General features: G+C 51.6%; 1 protein-coding gene across 1 annotated transcript; it reads left to right on the top strand.

The window, feature by feature from the left end:
* The first annotated feature begins 3,142 nt into the window (after positions 1-3,142).
* Positions 3,143-27,209, top strand: GPR156 (G protein-coupled receptor 156). The gene is made up of 11 exons (XM_018074593.3): positions 3,143-3,160; positions 11,376-11,522; positions 11,637-11,776; positions 14,131-14,267; positions 16,469-16,604; positions 17,483-17,593; positions 18,620-18,745; positions 19,199-19,294; positions 22,074-22,310; positions 24,435-24,593; positions 25,164-27,209. Exons 3-11 carry the CDS (start codon positions 11,678-11,680, stop codon positions 26,346-26,348), a joined length of 2,286 nt encoding a protein of 761 aa, XP_017930082.2. The 5' UTR covers positions 3,143-3,160; positions 11,376-11,522; positions 11,637-11,677; the 3' UTR covers positions 26,349-27,209.
* The last annotated feature ends 76 nt before the right edge of the window (positions 27,210-27,285 follow it).

Below are 27,285 nucleotides of genomic sequence, written 5' to 3'. Positions count from 1 at the left end.
AGAGACTAAATTTCCCCAAAAAGAAGAACACACAAATGGCAGTTCATCCTGAAGAAAGCTTGGACAAATTTAGTGACATTTGACTGCAATATGAGTTGCTTAAGAAGAATTTAGCAGATGACCGAAGGCCACCATTAAAGTAGAGGGCGGTTTTGATGTAGCTCTGTGTGACACTCTAGTTGAATGTGAATACTTGAGGATGGACAAAATGTATGTGTTAAGTGGGCTGAAACCATGCTACGTGCCAGAGCCCAGAAGAGAGGTGTTACTGCTAAGGACTGGCAAGCAGGGGCTCTCATTCCACAAAACTCAGGTCCAAGCCCCCCTTTTTCCACAGTCAGCTTGAAGTAAGTATCAAACCATGGTATGCATCTTGGAGCAAATGACACGGGCCATCCCTCCAAAACGAGGAGCTGTGTCCCAGGTCATCGCAGCTCCCAAGAAGGATCCAGCAGGCATGATGTGTAAGTAACTCCATGCAGGATGAATGAGGTACTAAGGATGAAGAGCCAACGCAGCAGTCAAGAGAAGGTGGTTTATCCTTCTTATCAGGGAGTGCTGTGATGGATACTGAACCCCTCCCCCCCGGGTAGCTCTGCAGTCCAGCTTTTCAGCAGGATGTTTAAAAAGAGCAGGGAAAGAGGCAAGACATGGAAGATGGAGAAAATTGCATCCTGCCTGCCCTGGCACTTTCAAATGAGTTCAGCTTTTGCTTTCCCTTCTTGGGACCCAGCCTCAGGCTCAGCTATGCCGCTGCTGGGCTCCAGTTATTCTCTGGTGTGGAGCAATATGTTTCCAACCCAGGGTTACTGACTGCTCTTCATGCACAGCAGGATCCTTTGGCGTGAAAAGGCCTTGACCCTGCAGAGTTTGTAACACAGCTCACCTTAACTATGTGCTTTCTGCCCTCGCTTGTGCCTCTCCAGACCTCTGTTCCTGCCTGCTAGGAAGCACAAATCCTTCTTTGGTGCATACCTGTAGTGCAGCACACGCTTTTGTGCCTCTGGACAAAACACCCAGGTGATTCTCCCAGAGTGCTCAACATCCTGGCTGCAACTGTGTGTTCTTTGACAATGCCAAGTGACACCTGGAGGGACATCCCAGCTCTCGGAGGTCTGCAGAACTTACTGGGGTAAAGTTGTGGTCCCACTTCTGCCCGTGAGGAACAAAGAGGTGATACATGTGCACATGTCTGTAACAGTTGCCGTGGAAATGTCAGTACTCCCAGAGATTTATATTTTCTTTTTTGAGAGCAAAACCCAGGAGCAAAACCAAAGCAGGCACAAAGCGGCATTTTCTCATTACTGCTGTTTACAAGGTGCTTAGTAATAAGCATGAGTCAGTGGGCAATAGGAGTACTCTCTGTTAGCTTTGGGAGGAACCAGAAATAAGGCACTTTACTCCTGTTCCTGTGTGAACAGTCAGGTTCTCACTCCTCTCCCTCCCTACCCGCTGAGAGACATTTCTATTTATGATCCTGGTTTTACGGAGGCAGAGACCAGATTGTCAAGTCCAGTCTGAGAGTCTGCATGTTTTAAAGGAGATCTGATTTCCAGAAATACTGAAACATGAGAGACCTTCATCATAGCCACAGTGAGCTGCAGATACTCTGCACTCTGTAAATTGAGGTGCTGCTTTCAGTGCCAAAATTTAGAATTAATTCATGGGTCTCCAACTTTTAGATCTGGCCACCAGGGCTGGACCTTGGTCTCCAAGGGGCTTTTTCATTCTCCTTTGTATGTGGCAGTAACAAGGCTCCTACCTCGCTTCCCTGCTTTGGACATGGCCTCTGCCCCACCAGCAGCTCAAGGTCCAGGGCTGAGCCTTCACTGCCCATCATTGTCCAGGCTAGAAAATACTTCCTGGAGAGTAGTGTGTTAGACTCCCTGGGCAGGGGTACATCCCTCTGTTTTGCCTCAGAAGAGGATGGGAAAAGGGAGTGGAGAGGTCCTATTGCAGCTTCTCATCTGGGATGTCAGTCAAATCTAGTAAAGGACAGTGGGAGCTGCTGCCAAAACCGGTGGACTCAAACTGGATGCTTTTACCAGGCTTGGGATCTAAAGGGTTGCAGTTTGATTATGACAGCATTGTGTGGCACAGCTGCCTAACGGGGCTGTGCAAACCTCTCTGCTCCCATTCAGACCAAGGCTGTATCTGGCCTGTGGTTCTGCACGTTTGGGAATGGGTAGGAACGAAAAATTAGCACTGTTAATGCCAGAGCCACATAATGAGGTAAACAGAAGTGTATAAAGAGAGAAGACCTGCACAACTGCCTGCAAACAGCCCTTTCTTGTAGTACCTGGCACTTTGCTGCAGGCTGGGAGAGAAATTTTGATGCTGCAGCAGAGCTTTTGGCTTTCAGAGTTGGGAAAGAAAATCCAGTAAAATTGAGCTGATGTCTTGAGAGGAGAGAGCACGAAGTTCATGCTTGCATCAGGGCCGTGGGAGGCAGGAGAGGAAACGATCGGCACTGGGATGCTGAGAGAGGTGGTGGGTCTGTCCATATGACACCGACTGCTACTCACACACACATACCTATTGCAGTAGTCACGCTGGCTACCACTAGCCATGGGGCGGCACAAGCAGGTCACGGAGCACGAGGTTGGCCGCCCTCGCTTTTACTCACTTCTCGGGCCGGTTTTGCCACAGACGTGGGTTTTTTGTGCTGCCTCAGCTGACAGGAGCGTCCGAGCGAGGCGGCCCGTTCCCAGCCGGGCGCATCCCGCCGGCAGGGACAGGAGATGGGCACAGCCGTGGGACCGCGGGGTGACGGGCTGCGGCGGCGGGGTCAGGTCAGCCGAGGCCAGGCGGGTGGGCTGTGTGCCGGAGGGTCCCGCTTTTCTCGGCTCCCACACGGGGGTTGCTTTGGGGAGGGTTTGATGCCGGCGTGAAGGAGGATCCAGCCCCGCCAGGACAGCCGGGGCTCCCGCGTTTTTCCCCACTGCCGAAAAGTTTTGTCCCGGGTCCGACAGGAGCGGGGCGCCGGCGCCACCGCCCCGGCGGGAGGAGCGCGGCCGCGCCCGGCCCCTCCCGCCCCCGCCCCCGGGGCCGGGCCGGGCCGGGGCGCTGCGGGGCCGGCGCCGAGCTCCGCGTCCCGGCGGCTGCGGCGGGGCTGCTCCAGCCCCGCAGGTTTGCACCGCGCCGGGAGCCGTCCCCGCAGGTGGGTCGGGGGTCCGGGGTTCGGAAGAGGGGGGTGGGGAGAAGGGGACTGGCAGCGGTGTTTGGGACTGCGAGCGGGATGGCTGAGACGAGGGCGCCCCGTTTACCCCCCGAGTTGCTTTCCTCTCCTGGCTCTCTTCGCTTTGGTGTGTTTCTGCTCCCCGTGCCCCTTTCCCCACAGGATGCCGGGTGGCGTGGGTGCAGCCTGGCGAGATCCCCACCCCGGCAAGCCCGCGGGGATGGGCTGGCAGCCCCCCGAGTGCTTCTGCCCGGGGCAGGGAGGCCGCAGTCTGGGGGCGCGCTTGGGGGATGGAGCGCTCCTCGTTCGCCTTTCGCTTGCTTGGCCGTGCCCGGAGTGCATCCCTGAGCTTGAAATGGGGCGGGCATGGAACGGCGTTTTGTAGCTCTCCAGAAAATACCGTCCCGAAGGCTCCAAGCACGCCGCAGAAGGCGGCTGTGGGAACGGGAGCCTGCCGGCACCTCGCGATGGGAAAGGGCTGCCTTGCAGGATGCAAAAACGGGAAGCTGCAGCGCTGGGTTAGTTTGTTCTAACCAAACCGCTGCTACCTGGGCGAGCTATGTGCCTTGCGGAGCTCAGATTGGTTTCAACCAACTCTACAGTGCGACAACCTGCTGGGTGGAGAGGGAGAGAGAGGGACCCGCGTGCCCTTTCTGCACTGGATTCGCGATGCTGCCCCTGCTTGCTAGGAGTGAGAGACCCCCGGGAAACACTCCAGGACCCAGCACGTTTGCTTCTCCTTGGCTGCCAGAATTGGGCATCACACAGCTCCCAAGGGCTTGGTCACCTCTCGGGGGGGCGGCTCATGGAGCCCTCACCCAGACCTGGATTTTCCACTTCCACACAGGTGCTCTGCAGCCTGAGAGGGGCAGGAAGGAAGCCAAGGGAACCGGATCCCTGGTAACCGGGAGCTGCCAGTGTTGAGTTGCAGCTGGCATTTCTGATGCATCCTTGATATAGCTGCCACATTGCCTCACCCGCCTGGTGCCGGGGCATTTCATGTGCCTCTCTTATTGCAGACCCCTGTGCTGACACGGTTTACGAGTAGCGCTTTCCACACAGGTTTGGGTGTGCCCCCAATTCTGGAGCTGCACCTCTCCACCCCTGAGCAAGCCTCACTGCTGTCTGCAGGGAGCCCCGGCTGGCAGACCTCGTGGAAACCTTGATGTGGCCCTGCCCCCTGATGAAGTGCTTGTTTTGCCCAGCAAAGAGATGAGAAACCCTGAGCAGGGGACCAGTGGGTGCAGTTTGGCAGCCTGCAGTACCCGGGAGGTGAGCCAGATGAGCCGTGGACATCTCTGGCTTTCAGAGCCTTAAGTCAAATCTGTCTCCTAGGGGAAAATATTCCCTGCTGCTTGGTCAGCAGGGGTAAGGTGAAAAAGCTGTAGTGCTCCATTTTACTGCCTCTTTAAGGACTAAATATGTCGCTTGATTTCCAAAATGCTGCCAAATTTAAAAGAAAAAAAATAAATAGAGAAAAAACACGCAGACCTTGTTAGGACTAGCAGCTGTCCCCATGCTTAGGGCTGTCCAGCTTTGCAACCCAGCCGTCCTAGCCCTGTTTGTGAAAACACAGGTGTGCTGGTGCTGCGAAGGCTGTGAGGGGATGGTGTGTGATTGCATGAAGGAGCAGCTGTAGCTTTCTACCAGCTTTGGAAAGGGAGAGCTCTTATATATGCTTAATCTGAAACATAACTTTATGGAAATATTCCTTCTGAGGCCTCTTCCCCCTCTGCGTTTGATGGCTTGGCAGTGAACAGCTTTAGTGGCGGTGAGCCTCTGCTTTTTAATGAAGTCATACACACCTCAACCACAAGTTAGATCTCTCTTGTAAATCAAAGTACTAAATCATCAGGCTTTTTTACCTCTTATTCATGGTGGCTCTCCAAAGATGGTACAGTTAAGAGGAAAAAAAAATTGCAGGTTACACCTTCCTGTAAAGCTGTTTAGCATGTTGCTGTTTGTCAGGCTGGTGCAAACACCCCAAAGGCAGAGGGAGAGGATGGGAGTAAGGGATGTTGGAGCCACCAGCAGCAGTGCTTGGGGCTGAATGTGTCTCAGTGTATTGGGGCACATGCACTAAACAGAAAGTAGCAGCATTTGATGGGAATGGCCTGGGGAAAGGCAGTTTTATGAAGGAAGCCATGTATACAGGTGGATGGAAGCAGAGGAGGACCATAAAGGCATCAAAGGCAACAGAGGCAACAGGGATGGGCGGAGATCCCAGGCTGTGAGACCTGTCAGAGCTGCACCAGGGCACTGTTACAGTGCCTTGAATCAGTATCCTGGTGGGTAAGCGTGATGCAGGTGTGATCCCCTGGCAGGGATTCAGGATTGACCATCCCCATAGCTGGGGGCTTACTGCTTGCCCTGCAGCGACTACCAGGGCTGCAGGGATGGCAAACTGCGAAGCAGATGCTTGGGGATTTTTGTACACCTCCAACATTTCTTCTCTTTGGCTGTGCCTGGCAGCGTGGCGGGCAGGAGCTGTGTTTCTGAGGGCCATGCAGTTTGGCCCTGCAGCCAGCCCTGGCCATTTCTGCCTCTTTGTGATGAAGGTATGGTTCAGCATGAAAATGGCTGCGTTTCTGGAGAGGCAGCCCCTGCCACCCCACTCTCAGGTCATCTGCCACATCCCTAGTGCTTGGGATGGGGATCTGGGCAGGGGCCAGGGCTCGGGGATGAACAGGGAGGTTGTCCCATGGAGACAGAACAGCACCTACAGGTGTGGTCTCCCACTAATAAATTAAATGATTGATGAAGTTGTTACGGAGTAATGAAAAGCCAAGATTTTGCCCAAGGTGGTGAAAAACCTCTGTCCTCGTTGTTCATGCAGCACAGCTGCTGGGGTGTTGTGCACCCCAGCCTCCAGCCTGGGGCAGAGACTTGGGCATGGGAAGGGCATGGGAGCAGCACTGCATCGTCTCAGAGCGGTGCTTGGGGCACATCCCCTGCCCTGCTTCTGGGGGAGGTAGCTGCACCCACCTTAGCCCCAAGTGGTGAGGCTGCTGTCTTACAGGAGAGATCCATCCCGCTGCTTCTATCATTGACTGCAGAAAGGTGAGCTTCCACAGGGGGGTACCGATGGTGTGAAATCGTTTGGAAGGAGCTTTCTGGCTGTTTCCCACAGTCACTGGGCTCTGTGTGGGGAGCCCTGCAAGGCCACCTGGCCACGCAGGGATGAGCTCAGCACGATGGGCAGTGGGGTCCAAACCCCTGGGCTCCGAGACACTCTGGGGAGTCAGCCTAGAGGTTTATGCTCACTTCATCCATGTGCTGCTCGGCAGCTGTTATAGCTGGACACAAGGATGGGCTTTGCTCTTTGGGTGGCACAAAGTTGCTCATCAGCGGCTCCAGGGATTTGTCTTACCTCCCCATCATCTGTGGCACACTCCCCATGTGTCTTGGTATTCTCTCCCAATTTTCCTTCCTTTGAGCATCTCCAGTCTATTCTCTGTTTCTCACATGCCTATCATTGTATAGCAATTATGGTTAGAGAGTTAAAAGCCTTATCAGCTCCTTAGAGGGAGAAGTGTGAGTCAGCTCCTCGCAGGACTGTGTGGTGGTTCAAAAAATAATGATTTTTCTTTTTTGTTTTTGCATGGAGGTTTCTTTAAATCCAAAACATAAACCACAGAACTGAAAAGAGTCATATGGGTATTTAACCTGCATTTAAAAAGTTAAAGAGACTAGAGGCAGAGCTAAATGTGCCAGCCTTCTGCAATCCTCCCAAGCTGAAAGACCTACAATGGACAGACATACAGCGTTGGGACGATCGGTAAGATTGGTGTTCAGAAATTATTGCCTTTGTGATCTTGGGATGTGCTATCCAAAATGGTAGGAGACTTCAAAATCACAGCTAGCTTCAGTCAGCACAAACTTTCGTGTTTCAGAGTCACACAGTGAGCTCCTCATGCATCTGGAGGCAGAAGCACCTTGTCCTGCATCTCCCTCCTTTGCATGCAGCAGGTCCTGCAGCTCCTGGTGGTTATCTCCCATACCCTGGGTGTGGGTCAAGGAGTGACAGCATAGGCAGGGACACTGCCTGGGTGGGAAGATGACCCCATTTGGGCCCTGTGATGTGCCCCATCATGTGCCTGTGCACCGAGCTAGCTGTCCATCTGCCAGGGATGAAGGTATCTGAGAGGCCTGGAGGTGGCTCTGGAAATCCCAGGGATAAAAGCAGGGTGCTGCAAGTGCACAGGATGGTCCCTGAGAATAAGGGTAACAACTTTGCAACTCCCCAGTGTTCCTGGGGATTGAGGCTTTGTAACCCACATTTTAGGATGACATGATAAGCAGGATTTCTTGGTTTTCTTTCTTTTTCCTTTTGTGTTTGCAGGGGAAAGTGTGAAAATGTAAATGCTGAAATTTTAAATATAAATTAAAAATAATCTTTAGATATGCTGTGTGCTTTAACTCCTGATTTTTAACTAGCTTCACTGCGGGAGGTGTTGCACTACGTCTAGCTTGTGACTTTTTTGATCGCCTTGGGGTTGGCAATATTGCAGGTTTCTCAGGTCAAACAAGAAGGGATCTTGTTGGACAAGAAGTGCAGAAGGGAAAAGCAGGAGCCTATCTCAGAAGTGCCAGTGTTTTCTGAATTGCAAAACCCCATCCCGTGGTGTTTATCTTGCTGGAACAGTTATCCGGATGACTTGTCACTGTAAGTGTGTAGCCTTGTGTCCTGTCTAGCCGGGGCTTGTCCCCACCAGCAGATCACCATCTCCCACTAGCAGTGGCAGTAGCAGCACAGACCCGTCATGGGTAAGCCAAGATCTTCTGCTCCCCACCTGAGGTGGCAGGAATGGCTTTCCCCTCTGCACATCGCTCCCTCCCCCTGGTTGTTCTTCTCTGCCTTTGGCACACAGCAAAGTTGTGGGTTCCAGCTGGCCACAGAGCCACCTGCCCAAGAAGTTCTCCTCAACAGATATGCTTCTCCAGATGTGCTCCGCTCTTCCCTTGCAGAGGTGTACATGTACCATTTCTCTGTCGGGGCTGCTATGACTGGACAGGATTGCAGAGCTCATGAAAACCATTTCATGCACATTTCTGAATGCATTTGTTCTGTTGTCTGCCATTTGACATCTTCAGTTTTTCACTTTTCGATTCACTGAGCAGTGATGTCGCCTTGTTCTTTAGGAAAAGGTCTCTCTGTCAACACTAGATCAAAAGGAACCAGTTGGGATGAAAAGGTGGTTCTGTCTGCTCTGGGCCTATAAATGCTGCACCAGTTCTTCAGCTTCTTTAAGGTTTTTTTCCTCTAGTTTTTCAAAACAAAGGTTTTGAAAGGAAGAAGAAACTTTAAGAGAGTCAAGATGTGCATTTGGATTACATCAACTGCATCTTTTTTGAGGGCTATTTATGGGTTAATTTGCAGTTCCTTAACATTGGTAGATATTGGACTCAATGATCTTGGAGGCCTTTTCCATCCTTAATGATTCTATGATTCTATATTCATCCCTGGAAATGTTCAAAAAACTTGCAGATGTGGTGCTTAAGGACATGGTTTAGTGGTGGGCTTGGCAGTGCTGGGTTAATTGTTGGACTGGATGATCTTGGAGGTCTTTTCCAACCTTAACGATTGTATGATAAGTAATCCTGAGTCTTGATGGATCTAAAGAAACAGATTTTCCAGCCCTGAAGATCAACCATTAAGATGACTGCAAATTGCTTTTATCCAAATACTGGTTTCAACAGTCAAGGGTTCCTTTTTATTCTAGAAGATGATGGTGGTGATATTTTTCATGTGGTCTAGTCACTTGTTTCCTACCGACTTGAGGCTTGTTGGATCACATCCACACACATGCTGATGCTCAGCTGTGATCAGGTACTAGCCACTATGATCCAGACAGCCAGCAGCTGTCATGCCACAGAGACTGAGGGCAGAAGGGGGCACAGAGCTGTCAGATCCCTCCCAACTCAAACCATTCTCTGACTGTGCTGTGGAAGTGATCCATCAGAATTGGTTGGCACTTTGGTCTAAAAAAAAAAAAAACCAAAAAACCAAACCCATAGGTCTCTGCCCTAAAGAGACCCTCACATTTTAAGGAAGTAAGTTTTTACCTGTGTCTGTCCCCACAACCATTGTCCAACCTCACCGTGAAGGTCAGTGACTCTGCACCGGTCCCCCTTGGATCCTCTCACGGCCATGGAGCAGCATTCCTGCCAGCTCTCACGAGAGGCAGGAGCTGGGCTGGAAATGCCTGTTGCCTTCCAGCAACAACCACACTAGTGCTTGCTTTGTTGCATACTAATGAATGTTAATTGGCCTCGGCTTGTTATCAACATTGTGTGGGAGCCTTTTGCAGAATGGTGGGGTGGGGGTTGGGAAGACTCCAAAGGGCTTTTACCCTCCACTGAGGGATGGTCTCCTGGGTGGATGAGGGTTGAATTGATGCTCCTTGTGGAAACATGTCCATCTGTGAGCCATGGGAGGGTTGTGCCTGCTGGCCTCATGCCAGCCTTGGTAGTGGTCCACCTGGTGGGTTCCCTCTCTGATATGGCAGAAAGTTACAAGGAATTGTAGGGGCTGTCTTTAAACCCACTTGAGGGCATGGGGAGAAGTTGAGCCCTTTGGAGGCTGGGCAGTGCTCATCTTCAGGTCTTCTTGGCAAAGGTTCAGTGTCCCACTCCTGCTGCCATCCCCAGGCACAGCACGCAGCCCCCTTTGAACTGTTCAGCTGGAGCCTGTCTCCTTCTCTCCACTGCCCTCTACCACTGTTGCAATCCTGGCATCCACTCCAGCAGCTGGATATCTTCTGCAGCCATACCCCTTGTCCGATCACTCAGCCTGAGCCGTGGAGGGCATGAAAACCCCCCCCGAGTGATCCTGCTGTAGGGGAAACACCACTGCAGTTTGCTGCAAGCTAGAGAGGCAGGTTTGATGGAGCTGGGTTGTATCAGCGCTCTTGAAAAACGTCTCTACCATGTGTGTAGAGTCATAAGTCTGGCTCATGTGATATTGTGTTTGTAGGACACAGCAAGCTGATCTCACACTGGGGTCAGTTCTGGGACAGGCAGGACTGTGTCCGGACCTGTGGTACATCAGGGCTTCTGCTAGTGGGAAAGCTGGGATTGTTGCTTCAGAGGGGGCTCTGCTAATTTGGGTCAAGTAGCCTGCTGACCTTGATGTGTTTGGGTTGGGACTTGTAACTTCTCTAAAGCTGAAAAATCAGTCTACACTTGACCTGAGAACAGCTCCTGTAGCTTTTCTGGTGTTTGAATCCTGATTATCCCCCATGACGAACACCAAGTTTCAGACCAGGTCCCGGTGACTGTGCTTCTTTTTAGTTTACTCTTTCTTTGCTCACATGATGACAGGAGTTTTTGCAAAGAAAGGACTTATGAGGAGAGGGAATCAAAGTGTCAGGATTAGGAAGAGGGAAGGATGGAGCACTAGCCAGGCACATGGCATGCTTGGCCAGGGAGCAGCCCCGAGGAGCATGATAAGGATAATTTTTTTCCTCCCACCTGTTGTGAGGAGCAAGTAGGAAGTGAGCTATTGTGCTTCCTCCCCAACTGCTAACGACAGGAGACTTGCTTATGGTCGTGCGCTGGAAGCTAATTAAAACTGGTGACAATGGTAATTGAGTAAGGATGCTTGAGGACAAGTATGACCTCATGTCTAAAATGGTAATGAGGCCTATTAAAATCCACACCAAAAAGAGAAATGAAAAGGGGAACAGAGGCAGAGGTGGTGCAAAGGGAGCAGGAGCAGGTGGGGACAATACCTGGCAGCCAGAGCACCAGGAGGGATGGGGAACATGGAGGTGTCAGGGTTCTAAATCTCCTTAATGAACAGCCAGCTCTTCAGCTAGCTGGGCTGCCACTCAGGCCGAGTCAGCCAAAATGCTTTGGTTCAAGTGCCTTCCCCTGCTGCTCGCCCAGGCCTGGGTGTAGATCCTATTAAGCAATGAGGACACTTGTTACTGATTGTTGTCTACACTCTCTGGTTCCTTGCTGGAAGAAGGGGACATACCAGCAAACTGGCAGTCGCTGCCAGCACAAGGAGGGTATCTGCAAAGATGCACCCTGGAAATTGCACTGGTGTGGGAAAATGCATTGGCAGAAGAAAACTGCAGCGAGTTTGGGGTGCCACGCCCTGGCTCAGACCAGCACAGCACCTGGTTTCAGCTCCACATCTGGAGTGTAGGGGCTGGGGGCTGCTCTGACCTCAACATGTGTTGTTTTGCAGGCTGGTATAGCAGCGCTCGGGATGCCACCGTGCTCCGTGGGAACCCAAGTTCCATGCTGACTCACTTCGCTGCACAGGACACCCCAAGGGACACTGGGAGGTGGGCACTCCCTGTCCTGGCCCTGGATGTGCACCACACCACTTTGGGTGAGCTCAGCCCTGGCCTGCCAGACCCCCTCACTACACCCTGCTGACAGGAGGAGATAGGGTGTATGCTGGAGGTTCCTTCTCTCTGGAGAAAGCCAACGCTTGTCCTTCCAGTAGGGGCTAAGGAACGGCTGGATAACGGCTGAGGATGTGCTATGGAGCCGGGATTCAACTGCTCTGAGCTCTGCGATGGCAGCTCCAGTTTTGACAGCCAGCAGCAGCGGGCACTGCAGGAGCTCTGCACTGTAACAGTGGTATGTATGGAGGCAGGGAAGTGCTCTGGGGCATGAGGTTTGCTCTGCTGAAGTGGATTTGGGTGGAGGGATGGAAAGGGGGGTGCAGTTGACAAGTAATCCCAGTCCAGCCAAAGGCAGCATGCTGGTTGGCCTCTAAGACAAGCCTAGTCTAGGTGACACCACCTAGCAGTTACCAGGTAGTGAGGAAGCATCCACGACAGCCAACTCATGTCAAGCAACCCCCTGTGTGTCGGCCAGTGTGACAGCTGCTTAGGATTGGCCTGAAATGGCCCCATTTGCCCTTGACCTTTCCTGTCCTCTGCAACTTCAAAGTGCTTTTCAAATATGAATAGGGCATGATTTAATTAAAAGTCATTATCTATAATAAGTGGTACCCCCCCACACACCAGTAAGCCAGTGGAAATGACACTGGGATGCACTCAGTTGCAGTTGGCACCGTGTGAGGCTGCTGGATGGGCCAGTGAGGCTTGGCCCGCTCGACTCTCCATCACGTCCTGCACGACCATGAGCCTTTAATTAGAAGACTAAGCTGCTTGGCTCCTCTGGCTCTGGCAGCTGCTGTACAATTAATATTCCCCCTGCTAGGACCAGGATTTACTCCTCTCAGCGGCAAACAAAGCGCTCCATCAACTTCAAGTAGCATCAACATCCAGGGAAACAGCAGTCAGGTGGGAGGGGGTGTGTTCCTCGGGAAATGAAAGGTGGAGATCATATGGGTGTTTCTGATCCCTGGGTGGCTGACCATCTCCATCTGGTTTCCCAGAGAGCCAAAAGACTCCCCAGGGGACAGAGAGAGGGAAGAGGAGGTGGGGAGCAGTTTGCAAGAGGGATATGAGTATCCCCTCAGGGATCCCTCCACACTGTTGCAAAGCGAGGCTGAGGTGTGCATGCAGCTGTATCCCAGCATACAGCAGCAGCAGCATTGACTCTCGGCTGGATGTCTCTCCCAGCCGGGGGTTTGCTTTACACAGTTGCCCTGCAACCAGCATGGCACCAGCATGTGAGCTGCCAGGAGCCCATGGATCAGCTGTGCTCGTGTGGCAGTGATGCGTTTTTGTTTTAAGAATTATGTGTTGGCTTTAATTCTCCAAGTTGTGCCTTGTTCTTGCTTGTCCAGAGGAGATAAAGCCTGGCTGGGGAAGAGGGAGATGAGGCATTGGCTCTAAACATCTGCCTTACTTCTCCCTGAAGATTTATTTCTAGCAAGGCTGGAAGCAGAAACAACTCAGGCCTTGAAGAAAGAATTGGGAGTTTGGGGCAGTGGCAACTGTCAGGGAAAGTGGTCTTCTGCCACAGAAATTGCATGCAGGGCAATGGGCATGTCTGAAAAAGGACAGCACCAGAGAAGTTAGTGAGGAGGCATGTTATCCCAGCTCACACCCCATTCTCCTCCCTTCCACTTTTACCTTAGTAAAAGTGATACTTTTTTTAAAGAAAAAAAAAAGTCAGTAACACACCCATAGTATGTGTGAACGAACCCACGCATGCACACCCTGTTAAAAATACTGGAACATTTTAGATCCACAGTGGAAATAGTTTCTTGTTTCACATAGGATCATTTTGTCCATCTTACGTTAATAGGAAGATTGCAGAGAATATTTTTAAATCGAGGTTTAAACCCATAAGGTTGCTTATGTGCAAGGAGACAGGTGCCTCTGTCATACCCGCTCTGGGAGTGTCCCTCAAAAGCCAGTTCTCAGCTGATGTCTGCCTGGGACCCAGTTAGTTTCCAGCCGCTGGAGACGGGTGGAGCCCAGCTCGGTGTGTCACTGCGTAACGCCTCTGAAAAACGCTGTCACACTCCCTTCTCTGCGTTTTCTGCACTGACTGGCAGCTCTGCTGCTGGCTCCCAGTCACGTCAGCCAGCTGGTCAGTTGTCTGCTGCATGGAGGGGTAAGGGTGGTAGCCAAGGATGCCCTACCTGACTTTCCAAAGAAGAGTGCTATGAGCTGGGGTACCATGAGACCTCTCTGCAGAGGTTTCTTTCCAGAGAAGGACAGTGGGGAACCATTGCCCATGTTCTTCTCTCCTACAGCCAGGGCTGCCTGAGGTTTGTGAGTCACTTGTATGGCTTCATTACGTATTTGGCTAGTTGGCCGTAAGAAGAGGGCTCCTGGACTGCCCTCTCCTCCTGTGCACTCAGCAAGTGGCAGAGTACGTGTCCTGTCTACACACATCTCACCAGCCCTGCCTGCGGGTCTTGGTCAGGTGCCGGGGTGTCTGCTTATGAGGAGATGTGGTTTATGGCTGAGGAGGAGCACCCATGGGTGTGATCATGCTACAGTAGGGACCTCCTTCACTGGAAGCCCCAGCAATGTCCCCTTCTTCCTCACCCCTTTTGCCTCCTGCAGACATCTTTTGACCACAGTGGGAAGAGCTTCCCATCCTTCTCTGCTGGTCTCCTGGGAGTTGTGTGGACATTCCTGACTGGAGGAGTCCTGCTAGCGCTCTTCTTTCTCATCTTCACAATTCGCTTCAGGAAAAACAGGTAAGGGCTTCCCTCTTCTACTGTGACAATTCCCCTGAGCTGGAGCAGCGGAATGAGGCTCCTTCAGGACCAGGCTTTGAGCTGATGACCAGCTAAGTGTCAGGAAGGTATGAGCCTGAAGGAACACCACGGGGCAAGCAAGGTCAATGCCAGGGTTGTTGCAGCTTTCTCCATCACATCCAGTATTGATCACTGATGGAGACAGTCCTGTTTGGACTGCTGCTCCCTTCCTCTCCAAGGCAGGGAGCTGTAGACAGGACAAGATGAAATGGCCTCAAGCTGCATCAGGGGAGATTCAGGTTGGACATCAGGAAGAATTTTTTCACTGAAAGGTTGTCAAGCATTGGAATGCTCTGCCCAGCAAAGTAGTGGAGTTACCATCCCTGGAAGTGTTCAAGAAACGACTGGACACGGCACTTGGTGCTATGGTTTAATTCACATGGTGGTGTTTGGTCGAAGGTTGGTCTTGATCACCTTGGAGGTCTTTTCCAACCTTAATGATTCTATGATTCTATGGATGCCCTCTGGTGTGGCACAGACAGTAGTGCATAGTCTCATCCCAAAGGTAACATTCAATAAAAACATCAACAGGAGTGAGCAGAAAGGAAAGAAGTCTCCTTTTCTGCTCACAGTCTTGGGAGCATTACTCTGAGCAGCATAGCTCCATGGAAAACCCATCATGCTCCCCCACAGTGCACTTCCTGCTGTTGGGCCACTCATACTTTGAAGATACTGCTACCCCTTTTTGATCTTGGTGGTTGCCCATATTGGTGTGGAACATGATCTTCATTGGTGAGAGAAGCTGATTGTAAAGTGCAGACTTTCCTTGGTGCTGTTCAGTCTGCACAGAGGATGTAAAATTTCCTGCTCCCCTGAAGACAGCATAAATCCAAGCATAAGGCTCAACAATTCCTTGTAATTCAAACTGTCTCAGCCGGCACTGACCCTTCCTCAGCAATTCTGAGTGTCTTGCCTGCTTCCTTGCCACTTTCTCCTCAGCTTCATTGGTCTCAGTCTCTCAACTGCTTTTTCCTCCAGAGATACATCCCTCTCCCAAGCTTCACCTGGCAAACCTGTTGGTCTCTACGTGCCATTGTTTTGCACAGAGATGTGCATCTGTGTGCAGCCTGAACTGATTCTCTGATTGCATTAAGGAACTTAATGCTTCCAACAAGCACTATGCAGTCAGGAAGGTCCTGCCCCATAAGGGTTTGTGTTGTGAGCCCTGTGCCTGCTGCATTGCAGCATCTGCATGACCTGCATCCCAATCTGAAGCACTTAATTTACTGAGTAGTGTGGCCACCTTAATTGATTACCAAATTATTTAGGCCCCTGAAGATATTCTCAGAGCATGCTGTAATGAATGGGCATTATTTATTTGCTCTGCAGTAAATAAATACTGGTCTGCCTACTGAACCTGGGAGGGCAAAGGAGACCTTTTTCAGCATGCAGCTGAGAGAGTGAGCTGATGAATATCTTTCCCCAGGGGCTGAGGCATGGCAAGGAAGTCAGGGAGGGAAAGGGCCAGGTTGAATCCCTTGCGAGGCAGCAAGCCAGGAAGGAGCTCAGGGGTAGAGAAATGCAATGACTTGGCAGCAGATTGAAGGGGCAGAGCTATGCAGGGGGATGGCAGGAGCTACAGCTTTTGCTTGATGGGCTTGCTGGGGAAGGGTGACAGGTCATGAGAGATCGGTGGGTTGATTCTCCCCTCCCTGAATACAATTACAGGATTATGAGTGATGGGGTGAAATTACAGAGGGGAGGCTGTAAGCTGAACATTGCAGGCAGCTTCCTGAAGTTGAGACTGTGTGAAAATATCTCCTCAGAGGAAGGAGCAGTAGGAAGAGCCTGTTCTTGAAGGTGCTTGTAGCTGTTGCACCCAAAGCTGGGGACAGTCACCATGTGGTGCGCTGGTGTGGTTTTCCACTTCTACCCCTCTACAGCAGAAGTGTTGGGGTAGAGTGAAATGAGTACTTTAAGCACAGTGAAGCATTCCAGCAAGACGGCAGAGAAGATGAGTTATGCACTATGGAGCAATGGCTGAGCTTTTCGAGCAGCTGTGAATGTCAGAGGCTGGGGGCTGGACAATGAGTCAGCATCCCTTATGGCCATCGTGGCCCCTATAAGGGGACTTCGCCCTTGTGCTGCCAGGTCATGATGCTCAGTAACTGTCACCACCTTCCCTGCTTTGTTTCCTGGAGGATCGTGAAGATGTCCAGCCCCAATCTCAACATCGTGACCCTGCTGGGCAGTGGCTTGACTTACACGAGTGCTTACCTCTTTGGGGTTCAGGAGCAGAGCCTGCCTTCTGGAGACTCCATGGAAAAGCTTATTCAGGTGAGTGGGGGGTTTGCTGGGATGGGTACCGTCATGCATGCACATGTACATGGCTGTTTGTACGTGCGCTCTCTTAGCCACAGCCTGTCACCACCTCGCTGCTGGCTGCACGCGGCCGGGCTGTGGTTGTCACATACACAAAATGCAACCAGATGCTTTCTGTCTGAACGGCCTTCACTGTTTGTGCAAACCACATCTGCACCGAGGAAGGGACTCAAAGCAGGTCCCCAGGGGAGAGAGAGGTCCCACAGGCAGGCAGGCTGCTGGGCTTGTAGAAGTGCAGTAGGGAGAGGGGAGCCTGAAGGGAGATGGGATCCTCCACAGAGCCACCACTGCCTAAAGTAGCACAGGTGCTGTGAGGCTGCAGGTGAGTTTTTTGGCTGCAGAGCAGATCCTCATCAAAACACTCACCTGTGTGATGAACCCCCACGTCCTGACCTGAGGCAGCCGCCCTGCCAGACCAAGGGCTGGGCATGCATCCATATGGGAGAGTGGGACGTGGGAGAATGCACACCCTGCATCCTGCTCAGCTGCTGGGCTGAGGATAATTAACAGAGGTGCCAGCAAGTGATTTATTGGTGCTGGGACCTACCGTCCCCCTGCTGCTCACAAGCTGCCTGGCTCTCCCTGCCTGGTCCTCTGATGAAAGTCTCTCGGGATGGGGAGGAAAAGGCAGGCAGCAGACATGCCTGCAGAGGAGTATGTGCCTTTTAATTTATTTCACTCTGTGGTCAGCTTTCTAATGTCTGATATGACTTTCCAGAAGCCAGAAGACCATAGATGTGTCCCCACCCATCTTTATTGCACCCCTGGGTGGGAGGGTGAGGGTTGTCCCTGCGAGCTCCACTTTCAGCCTCCTTGCTCTGACCCCCTGGCAGGTGCGGCTCTGCCTGCTGTGCGTGGGCACCTCCCTGGTGTTTGGCCCCGTCCTGGGGAAAAGCTGGCGGCTCTACAAGGTGTTCACCCAAAGGGTGCCGGACAAGCGGGTGGTGAGTACACAGCACCCGAGGAGGGAAGGGAGGGGGGAGAACTTCCCAAGGAGGGCAAACACCAGCAAAAACCAGTGTGGAACAGCAGATAAAAACTGGTACAGGACAGGGATGGATGCTACAATCACAGGTCTAGTTTCATGCCTAGCTGTGCATGGGCCCCTCATTTATTCCTGAGCAATGAGGCAAGAGCTTTTCCACTCCACAGGTAAGTGGGTGCCCTGCCAGACTGCCTGTTCCCCTGTGGAGTCACAGCCCCATCACTGAGCAAGGTCTTGGTCTTGTTTTACATCAGTCCCATGCCTTCATTAAACTACATGCCAGTATTTGTGTCCTGGGCTGGGCTGATTGTTTTTGTGGGATGAATATAAACCAGGTATCCTCAAAAGCATCTCATGTAGGGCCATCCCCAGATGCATCTCATCTCTTGAAGGGAGGGAGGGAGCACTAGGCACTCCTCTGCAGCACTTAAAGAAGGGGAATCAGCAGCTGGGAGGGAAATGGGAAATTTGTTCACGTAACAGTGCATGTAACTTAGAGCCTTCAGTGGCTGCTTTCCAGTGGTGAAAAAGTAGGTCTCAGATGAAAGGTGAGATGAGACGGTTTGCAGGGGAACTGGGTACCAGCAAGGAGTCCCATTCCTGACGCACCAGGATCTGTGTTAAACTTTCAAAATCATAATACTACCAGCTTTTTTTCCCCACCCTTTCTGTCTCTGCTGGTGATATGGACATAGTCTTGTTTTGGAGGAACTGTTTTCTGTCACAGCATGTACCTGCTATCCACACCATCAGGGAGGGTTTATGCTTGGCCCCAAGCCTGATTAGGTCTCCAAGAGTTTGGGAACTGGAGACAGAGATCCTGTGGCCAACTCTGATGTAGGTGAGCCACTGGATTCCCCTCTGGGGGAAGTAGTAGGATAGACATGTTGCTTGAAAGAAACAACTAGAAAGGGACTCGAGGGGATGGAGGTCATTGGTGTCCATTTGCTCCCCAGAGTACCTTTTACTTCTTGTGTGTTTGCAGATTATCAAAGACCTCCAGTTGCTGGCAATGGTGGCAGCATTGGTGCTGGCAGATGCTGTGTTGCTCTTGACGTGGGTATTTGCCGATCCAGTCCAGTGCTTCCGAAGCCTCGGCGTCTCACTGCGGGTAAGGGGATGAGGAGGGGTGGTGGAGGGTTTTGCCATGTTCTATCTGAACTCTGTGGACAAAGTTGGTGGATGACCAGGCATTTGGAGGTGCTGTTTGAAAAACAACAGAAAGAAAAACAAGTCAGAAAAAACTTCTGGTCACTCTGGGTTGGGTTTTTGTTCAGTCTGTTACAGAGGTGAGGGTCCACTGCAAAATTTCCAGGTCTGTGCAGATCACGTGGGTGACACAGGGAGGGGTCCATGGCACCTGCATATGCTTTAGAGAAATGTTTAACCAGCCCTGTTGGCAGCAGAATGCCAAAATCTTCCTTGCTTTAACCTTCTGCCCCGGGTAGCACCAGCTTTGGCCTATCCTTTTAGGCATTTGCAGAGAAGACCAGCTTAGATGTGTCTGCCTCTTAGTCTGTGCCCAGGCCGCAGCCTTCACTTCAGTCTTTCCCTTGCTTTCTAGGCGACAGAGAAAGGCATGACCTGCTCCATGAGCCGGGTGCAGTCCTGTGCATCGCTCTATTCTGATCTTTGGCTCGTTCTCATTTTAGGGTTTAAGGTACGTAACCTCTTGATCGATTCTTGAATTATAACTCTCTGTCTTACAACGTAAACTGTTTAGCAGCATTCGTTGTTTCGCTGCCCTCCCAAGCTACAGGCCTATTGCAGGTTCCAGCTACTCCTGTTCATCTCAAAAGCCCTCCTATTTCCAGTCTGTCCCATCTTAGAAAGTGTAAAAGCCCTGTAAGCCACTTTTTCCCTGCCTTACTATCTCTGTTTTGTACACAGTGCACATACAGTCTCTCTCTACCTGCAACCCCCTGTGCCTCATCTATCTCACTTCTTAAAACTCATGTCTTGCTGTTCTCTAAAGCGCACTCTTTCCATAAAGCCTCAGAAGGCCATCCAGTGCAGTGGTGCACCGTGTGGCTCAGTCCCTGAGTCCTCTGACTCCAAACCAAGGAGGTGCCGATGACAAGTGTTTGCTCCCTGCCTTTACAGGATGTTTATCGGCTTAATTATACCACCAGGGTGCACTTTCACTGGTGGAGCTCTGCACATGGCCATTTTTATTCCAGAAGTGTTAGTTATACCGATGTAACTATGTAGGTGTAATTACTGCAGTAATTATCTGTGGTCTCATGTGTCTCTGGTATGGCAGAAGCTGGACAGATTTCAGAAAGCTGATGTTGATGAAGCTTGTGAGATCACAGCCTTTCTGCAGTAATGGCCTCATCTCTGTGCAGTACCGGCAGTTCCTTTGTGATTCACTGTAATGTAATACTCACTGACCATCTACCCAAAATTGTAGGAAAAAGAGCAGAAAGGGACCTTACAACACAGCCAAGTCCTCCTCCCTACACTTCATTTCAGAGACATTAGTGTAACCTGTCCTTAGAAGTATTGAATGTAGGTATTCTCTGGGTTTTCAGTGCTGTGTCTCCACCTCTGATTTTGTCTGCAGCTTTTGTTAGGGTTTAGACAGGTAATGTCTTTGCCTACAGCTCCTACAAAATGCTTTCTGAAATAAAACATTCCCACTACCAGTCCCAAGTAATATTTTTTAGTGTTGTGTTGTATCTGACCCTGTCCCCTTCTGCCTGCTGGGGGTTGTGGAGTTATTTCCTTAGTACTTTCTCTGGAGTTAGTTTGGATTTACACTAATGTGAGAGTAGGCTTTATTTCTGTGCATACGTAGCACTTCTTAGCATCCACAGCATTAATGTGCTCAGCCCTTTGGGAAGCCACTCAGTGTATTATCCTGGTTTTACTGGAACAGAGCAATGAACAGAAATGATTTGCCAAGGACATGCCTGGAATTGGGAGCAAAATTCCCTGCTCAAGATTAAAATAAACAAACAAACCACTTAGTCCTGTGCTTACTGAAAGTCCTAGTTTACTAGACGGCAGTGCTGTTGTCTGTGTCCCAGATAGACTGTATGAATTTAAATGGGACTTTGGTGCTGATTATTTTCTCGCTCAGGGATTAGAAGCTGCCTTGCCTTTGGGCCATTTGGAGGTGCCCCATGGTGGACATGGTTATGATCCAATTCACATTCTACAAAGCAGAGTCAGGTGTCGGCCTAGTTCCCAGTGAGGCAGGTCTCACTATTACAACCCCGCCTTGAGAATTTGTGGTGCTCTGAAGTTGCAAGTCTCACCAAAGACTGTGGACATGAACCTCTCTTGCCCGTGTCCCTCCAGACCTTAACCCTGGCAGTGGTCATCATGATCATCAAGCAGCCACAGCACAGAGGGGTCCAGAAGAGTCTAAATAACATCTGCACTCAGGTCACAAAGCACTTCTTGATGCCCAAGTAACAATGACTCTTAGTAAATTAAGGCAGACATAGTTACACTTACTAGGTAGCACAGGAATAATTTAAATCATATTCTCTGTATTCCGGGCCGTTGCAGGTGCTGGGATTTTGTTAGATGCTATTTCCAAATGATCCTGAAGGCAGACCATACCCTGCACTATGGAGGTGGGAAAAGATACTTGGTGTTTCCTGCTAGTGTCCCCTGGAGAAGGAAGGGTTCATCCTGCTGGATAGTTTAATCTTGAAAAAGATTAAACTATCTTGGAAAGATACATTTAGGGGACACTTGAGGGCCAGTGTGGTGAGGCAGCCTGCTCTGAAACAACTGATCTGCTGGGGGGGGGTGTCAGTTCCTCTGTGTACAGAGCACTTCTCTAGTGCCTTTCCCTTCTGCTGGAGTCAGGAAACAGCAAAGGGAAGGGAGAAGAATTGCACCTGGTAGTTTCCTGGATTGCTATTTAAAGAGGCAACAAGTACATCCTCTTTCCTCCAGTCTAAACCTCCATTTCTTCTTGCCTTTTTCTTCTGAATGTCCTTCTGAACATCCTTCCTGCTCCTTCAGAGGTATGTCATTGCTCCTAGACGGCACCCCACTGCTGCATCCCTGCAGGGACCTCTGTCTCCTGTTTGTCTGTCTGTCTGTCTATCTTTGCTTCTCCTGCTCCAGGCTGCCCAAGGGGCGGGTTTTGTGTCTTATCTCTCCTGGCCATCCCCTGCTCTGTGGCATCACCTGCTGACCTGACCCTCATCTCACACAGCTGGGTTGGGACTCCCGGTGCCGACTGGCACCTTCCCTCCTGCCCTCTCTCCCCAGCCCCACTTCTGGCCCACAGCAGTGTGCCGGGCGTTCGCTGCGGCGTCACCAGCGCGCACTCAAGGTCTGCATTATAGATCAAAGAGCATTAATTAGGATTGCACTGAGTGTATCTGAGCTCACCGGGCTTGGTTTGAAGTGGGGGTTGACACCATCAGGCTGTAATTTTCCACACTCTGGAAACCTCTTTTTTCTGCTTCCAGAGTATTCTCCTGCTGTATGGGACCTACTTGGCCGGTCTGACCGACAGTGTCAGCTCCTCACCAGTCAACCAGTCCTTGACACTCATCGTTGGGGTCAACCTCGTTTTCCTGGCTGCTGGCACTATCTGCTTAGTTCATCGTTTCTTCCGTACTTGGCACAACTTGCTGTTTGGTTTTACCTCTGGAGGAATTTTTGTGTGTACAACCACGATCAACTGCTTCATCTTTGTCCCACAGGTATCTTCCACCTCTATCCCGTCACTTGGCTGGAAACGGGCACATTTTCAGAGTTTAACAACAGCAGCCTTGTGGGCCAAAGCACTTACTTTCCTGCTTTTTTCCCCAAATGTTTGGGCTCACCTGCACAGCTCATCTTCCAAGCCCCCCCGTGGCTCTGCTTCCCCAAGCAAATTCCTGGAGTATCATAGAATCACAGAATGGTTTGTGCTGGAAGGGACCTTAAAGATCATGTAGCTACAACACCCCTGTTATGGGCAGGGAACCTTCCACTAGACCACATTACTCAAAGTCCCATCCAGCCTGGCCTTGAACACTTCCATGAATGGGAGATCCACAACTTCCTTGGGCAACCTGTTCCAGTATGTCACCACTGTCATAGTGGAGAATTTCTCCCTTTTATCTAATTTAAACCTATCCTCTTTCAGTTTAAAGGCATTCTCCCTTGTCCTATCCCTATGTGTCCTTGTAAAAAGTCCATCTCCAGCTTTCTTGTAGGCCCCCTTTAAGTCCTGGAAGGTTTCCAAGGAGTGCAGGTGTGTTGAAGAGCTGCTGCTCAGAACCTTCCTGCAGGAATATGCCACAAGGCGAGGCAGTCGCTGGTGTCGTCCTCCAATGTGGGTGGTGGGATCTGTTCTTCATGTGCTTGTCCTCTCCTCATACCTCACATGCCCACTCCCACAGAAAGTCTCTGCCCATGGCAGGGATGGAGCTGGGCTCAGGCCATCCAGATGGCCTTGCCAGGCTCAGAGACTTTTCTGCTACTGGTGATCCCCAGGGGAGGCTGTCCTCCTTTCTGCTTTTAGAGAGGGAAGGTGGGCTTTGCCATGAGTGAGGAAGCCTTTTGGGGTGAGGTGAGGCTCTTCTGCTTCCCGTGTCCTCCAGGAGCAGCCTAGTGTGCCTGGCCACCATATTATTGGGAATAATGCTCCCATTGTTACAGGGAGAGGAAACAGTTGTTTACTCAGTTGAATGTCTGAAGGGATGTTTGGGCTCAAGGACATGAGGTGAGAAAGGGAGGAAGAGGTGAAGCTGAAGAAAGAACACATCTGTGCAAGGGAGGGCTCAGGGGATCTCAGTAATGTATATAAATACCAGTGGGGGTGGAGTAGGGAAGGGGGAGTCAGGCTCTTCTCAGTGGTGTCCACTGACAGGACAGGGGACAATGGGCACAAAATAAAACACAGGAAATTCTATTTAAACATAAGAAAAAGGTTGGTTTTTTTCTGTGAAAGTCATAAAGCACTGAAGCACGTTGCCTAGAGAGGTCCATACTTGGAGATAATCGAGGCCTAGCTGGACACAGTCCTAGGCAGGTTGCTCCATCTGACCTTGCTTGAGCAGGGTGTTTGGACTAGATGATTTCCAGAGGTCCCTTCCTACCTCAGTTGAGGCAGTGTAACTGCAGAGTCCCAACCCCTTAGATGAGCAGCCTTTGGGAGCAAGGATCCAGTCTCCCTCTGACAAGCACCAAACCTGCTGGCGATGCTTTGCCAAGTGCCGGGTCTCTCAGACTGAGGGCAGAGGAGCTGATGAACTGTACTTGCACTCTGCCTGTACCATTTTTCTGTGGGAGCCTGGGGCCCTTGAACATTTTATTTAACTTGGATCTTTTAATTCATTACCTTGTTTTTCCTAATGGGCTTGCTTTTCTATTGCTCATCTGAGATCAATAAGCAGCTGGAGCTGGGCTGCACAAGGCTTCCATGCAGACACTAGATGAGAAAATAGGTACTAAGCATTACTGGTTTTCAGCCTGTCACCAGTGATTCAGGGATAAGGGGGCATGCGTGACACTGTCTTTGTCTGTCACAGAGTCAGGAGGGGGGAGAAGAGGGAGGGGGCTTTTACAGCGTGCTTAGAGGTTTCAGTGCAGACAGGCACTGACTCCTCTGCATTAAAAGCTGGAGCCAGACACAGGGTAGGGCTCAGATGGGTGGGAGGCTCCAAGTGACACTGCAGCCCCTCGCCCAGCCATCTCTTGCCACTGGTCTCTGCTCTCCTGTCACACCCTGCCTTTGTCTCCCCCTCTCAAGTCCCTTTGTCTCCTTCGAGCTTGAGCTGTGCCTGCCTCCCACTGTGTTGGCAGGGGCTCTGCAGATAACATCCTCTTCTACTCCCTAGCTCAAGCAGTGGAAAGCCTTTGAAGAAGAAAGCCAAACTGTGAGCCACATGGCAAAATATTTCACCAGCCCAAGCAGGAGCTGCCGCTCAGTGTACAGCGAGGAGCAGCTCTACCAGCTGATAGGGGAGAAGAACTCCATGAAGCGGCTGCTCACCGAGGTACAGGGCTCTGCCAGGGCCCCTCAACCACACCAGCTTCTCTCCTTACCTTTTGTGGGCTGAAGGCTTTGCAGGGTGGGAAGCCCTTTTTTACACCCCTGTCCACACTGGTGATCCCTCACCAGCCTCTTCCTTCCTGACGGGAAGAGCTGCTTTGTTTTGTCACATCACTGCACTCCAAAGCACCAAAATTCAGGCATAATCTGGAGGGTTTAAAAAAAAGATCTGTAGGGAGAAGTGCAGGAGAGCCTGGTTGCCACAGCCTGGTCAAACCTGGTTAATTTAGAGGGCAGATGCTCTGTTTCAGAAAAGCCCCCAGCCTCCTGTTCTCTCACCTGCACTGCATAGATGGAAGCACCCCAGCTTGGAGAGCTGCCTGCCCCAGTGACCCCCTTCCCACACTCCCATCTGGAGGCCTTCAGGGGAGGATGAGGTCACACAGGCTGCCAGTGTGGCTCTTGCCATGCAGAGAGGGGCGATTTGTTTTCTAGCAATGCCAGCTTCCAAGCTGGCAGTGTTTTCATACCCTCTGCCTGCCCCGTGCCTGACAGGCTTATTTGTCTGACACAGAAAAACGCCGTGATTGAAAGCCTGCAGGAGCAAGTGAGCAGCGCCAAGGAGAAGCTGATGAGGCTGATGTCTGCGGAGAGCGACTGCAATCCCCGTGCCTTGCCCGCAGCTCCCAGCACCTGGAGCTCAGGGGGGCATGGGGATGCACCAGGGGACCGCTGCCCCCCGGATCCAGAGAGGGATGGGTGGCAGCCTCCCTGCTCGCTGTGTACACCGCCTCTTTGCAGCAATCCTCAGGCCCTTCAGGAACACGCAACCCACGAGCCTGTTTGCTCTCAGGTGCTGCTGCCTTTTAACGCAGGGGGCAGCACTGAACGTGGCCTGAAAGACGTCCAGGAGTGTGGGACACCTGCAGAGGAGGGGCAGCCTCCGGAGCAGCTGCCAGGCCAGGACAGCTCAGGTGGTGTAGCCTGGGAGTCATCCCCCAAAGTCAGCTATGTAAACAGTGAGAAGCTGTGGGAAATCTTGCAAGAGCTAAGCCTGGACGGCAAAAACTACAGCCCAGCCTTACCTGCAGGACCCCCACTTGGCAGCCGGGGCACCCCAGGCGACCAGGGAGAAACATGGGGGGGCCAGGACGGCTACCCAGGCATCCACACACCCCTCAGCCCCTACCTGGCGAGGCACCATCGGAGAGTCCCTTTGCCCCCTGCCTCCACCCACTTCCCTGGACATGGATCCCCTCGTGCCAACCACAGGGTGAAGGAAGTGGGCAGCTGGATCCATGGGGAGTCGGCACACATGTCCCTGGAAAGGGAAGGGGAGATAGCTGGCAGAGGGTTCCTTCACCCCCCAGCACCATCCTCTCCAGCCATCCCTAGGGAGGTCTGTCTTCAGCCAGAGGGGTGGCTAGGATGGCCAGAGTCCCAGGGTGCTTCCTCGTGCATCCCGCAGGAGCAGTGGCGGTGGCAGGGCACCCCAAGGGGACCTGCTGAGCCTTCCCTGCGCTCACTGTACTACTACCCAGACTCTGACTCCAGCAGCAGCAGCTCTGAGGAGATGTTTCACGGCTGCCACCGGCCCTGCTGCGAGGTCTGCTTCCAGAGCCCACGTGGCTCCCTGGACAGCAGCAGCACGGACACGGACACAGAGCCCAGTGACTGCATGGACCACCAGGCAGAGCACCACAGTGGGCCCCAGCCTGTGGTGAATTTCAAAGACGATCTGAAACCTACCTTTGTGTGACTGGGAGCACCCCTGCCCCAGGAGCAAGTGCCCTCCCACCCCTGAAACACTGCATGTTTTCAGCAATGCTAAAGCTGCATGTCATTCTGGGGGATGTACCTTTTTCTGGAATCTGGGGATCAGGAATAAACCTTGCCCCGTTCTGGGTTGCAGTGTCAGCTCCAGCCTGATCAGCCATGACTGCAGACTGAGTTTGGCTGAGAGTGGGTTGGAAGCACTCAGGGAGGTGGCTGTGCTTTTGTCCTGGCTGCTCTGGGCAGAGATACTTGGCACTTCTGTTGTTCCTAGTGCTGGCAGTGGAAAGACTGGGGCTGGGTGGCCTGTGAGAGCCCACACTTCATCACCTCAGAGGGCTTTCCCTGTGAGAACTGGGTGATTTGCACTGGCAGGGAGCAGCACGAACACACATGGCTTCTTGCACACAGCATAGATACAGAGAGAGGACTCCTTCCTTCCCCCGAGGCTGCTGATAGAGAGCCTCCCACTGGCATCACACCCAGCTGGGTGCAGAAGCAGTTGCAGGCTGCCACTCACCCGGGGCGTGTTGCTCTTGGGCAAAGCAAGGACCTTGGGGTGGGGTTTGTACAGGAACCTTTTGGATTTTGGTGCGTTTTTTTGTAGCATGTGAGTGAGAAAATCGAGTCCAAAGGTGATGTCCCAGGAGGTGTCTTTACATTTTGTATAGTTCAGGTGCATGGTTATAGATGAGACTCAGGTCAGAGCTGAAGAGAAAGGTAAGCTAACAGTTGTAAAGGAGGATATGGAAAGGTTTTTCTTTTTTTACCTTGTTTTCTGGGGCTTGTGTCCTTCTGTATGTCTTTGTATGGATGATGTAGTTGGAATAAGGTTTGTTTAAATTAATATGCTCTGTTTAATTTTTATCTTAGAAATACCAAGAACAGTAAATCCAGCGTGCATGCCTTTTGGGGGATATTTG

The sequence above is a fragment of the Manacus vitellinus genome, unplaced genomic scaffold, assembly GCF_001715985.3.
Source record: "Manacus vitellinus isolate BGI_N305 unplaced genomic scaffold, ASM171598v3 scaffold_28_pilon, whole genome shotgun sequence".
NCBI lineage: Eukaryota > Metazoa > Chordata > Aves > Passeriformes > Pipridae > Manacus > Manacus vitellinus.
Note: the sequence above shows the minus strand (reverse complement) of the source record. Positions and strands in the feature narration are given on the sequence as shown.

What these genes read in the sequence shown, in the direction of transcription:
- GPR156 (XM_018074593.3), top strand. Translation starts at nt 11,678, where the DNA reads ATGGAGCCGGGATTCAACTGCTCTGAGCTCTGCGATGGCAGCTCCAGT. An exon ending in GCCTCGGCGTCTCACTGCGG is followed by an intron (nt 18,746 to 19,198) that starts GTAAGGGGATGA and finishes CTTGCTTTCTAG; the next exon opens with GCGACAGAGAAAGGCATGAC. An exon ending in TTCTCATTTTAGGGTTTAAG is followed by an intron (nt 19,295 to 22,073) that starts GTACGTAACCTC and finishes TTCTGCTTCCAG; the next exon opens with AGTATTCTCCTGCTGTATGG.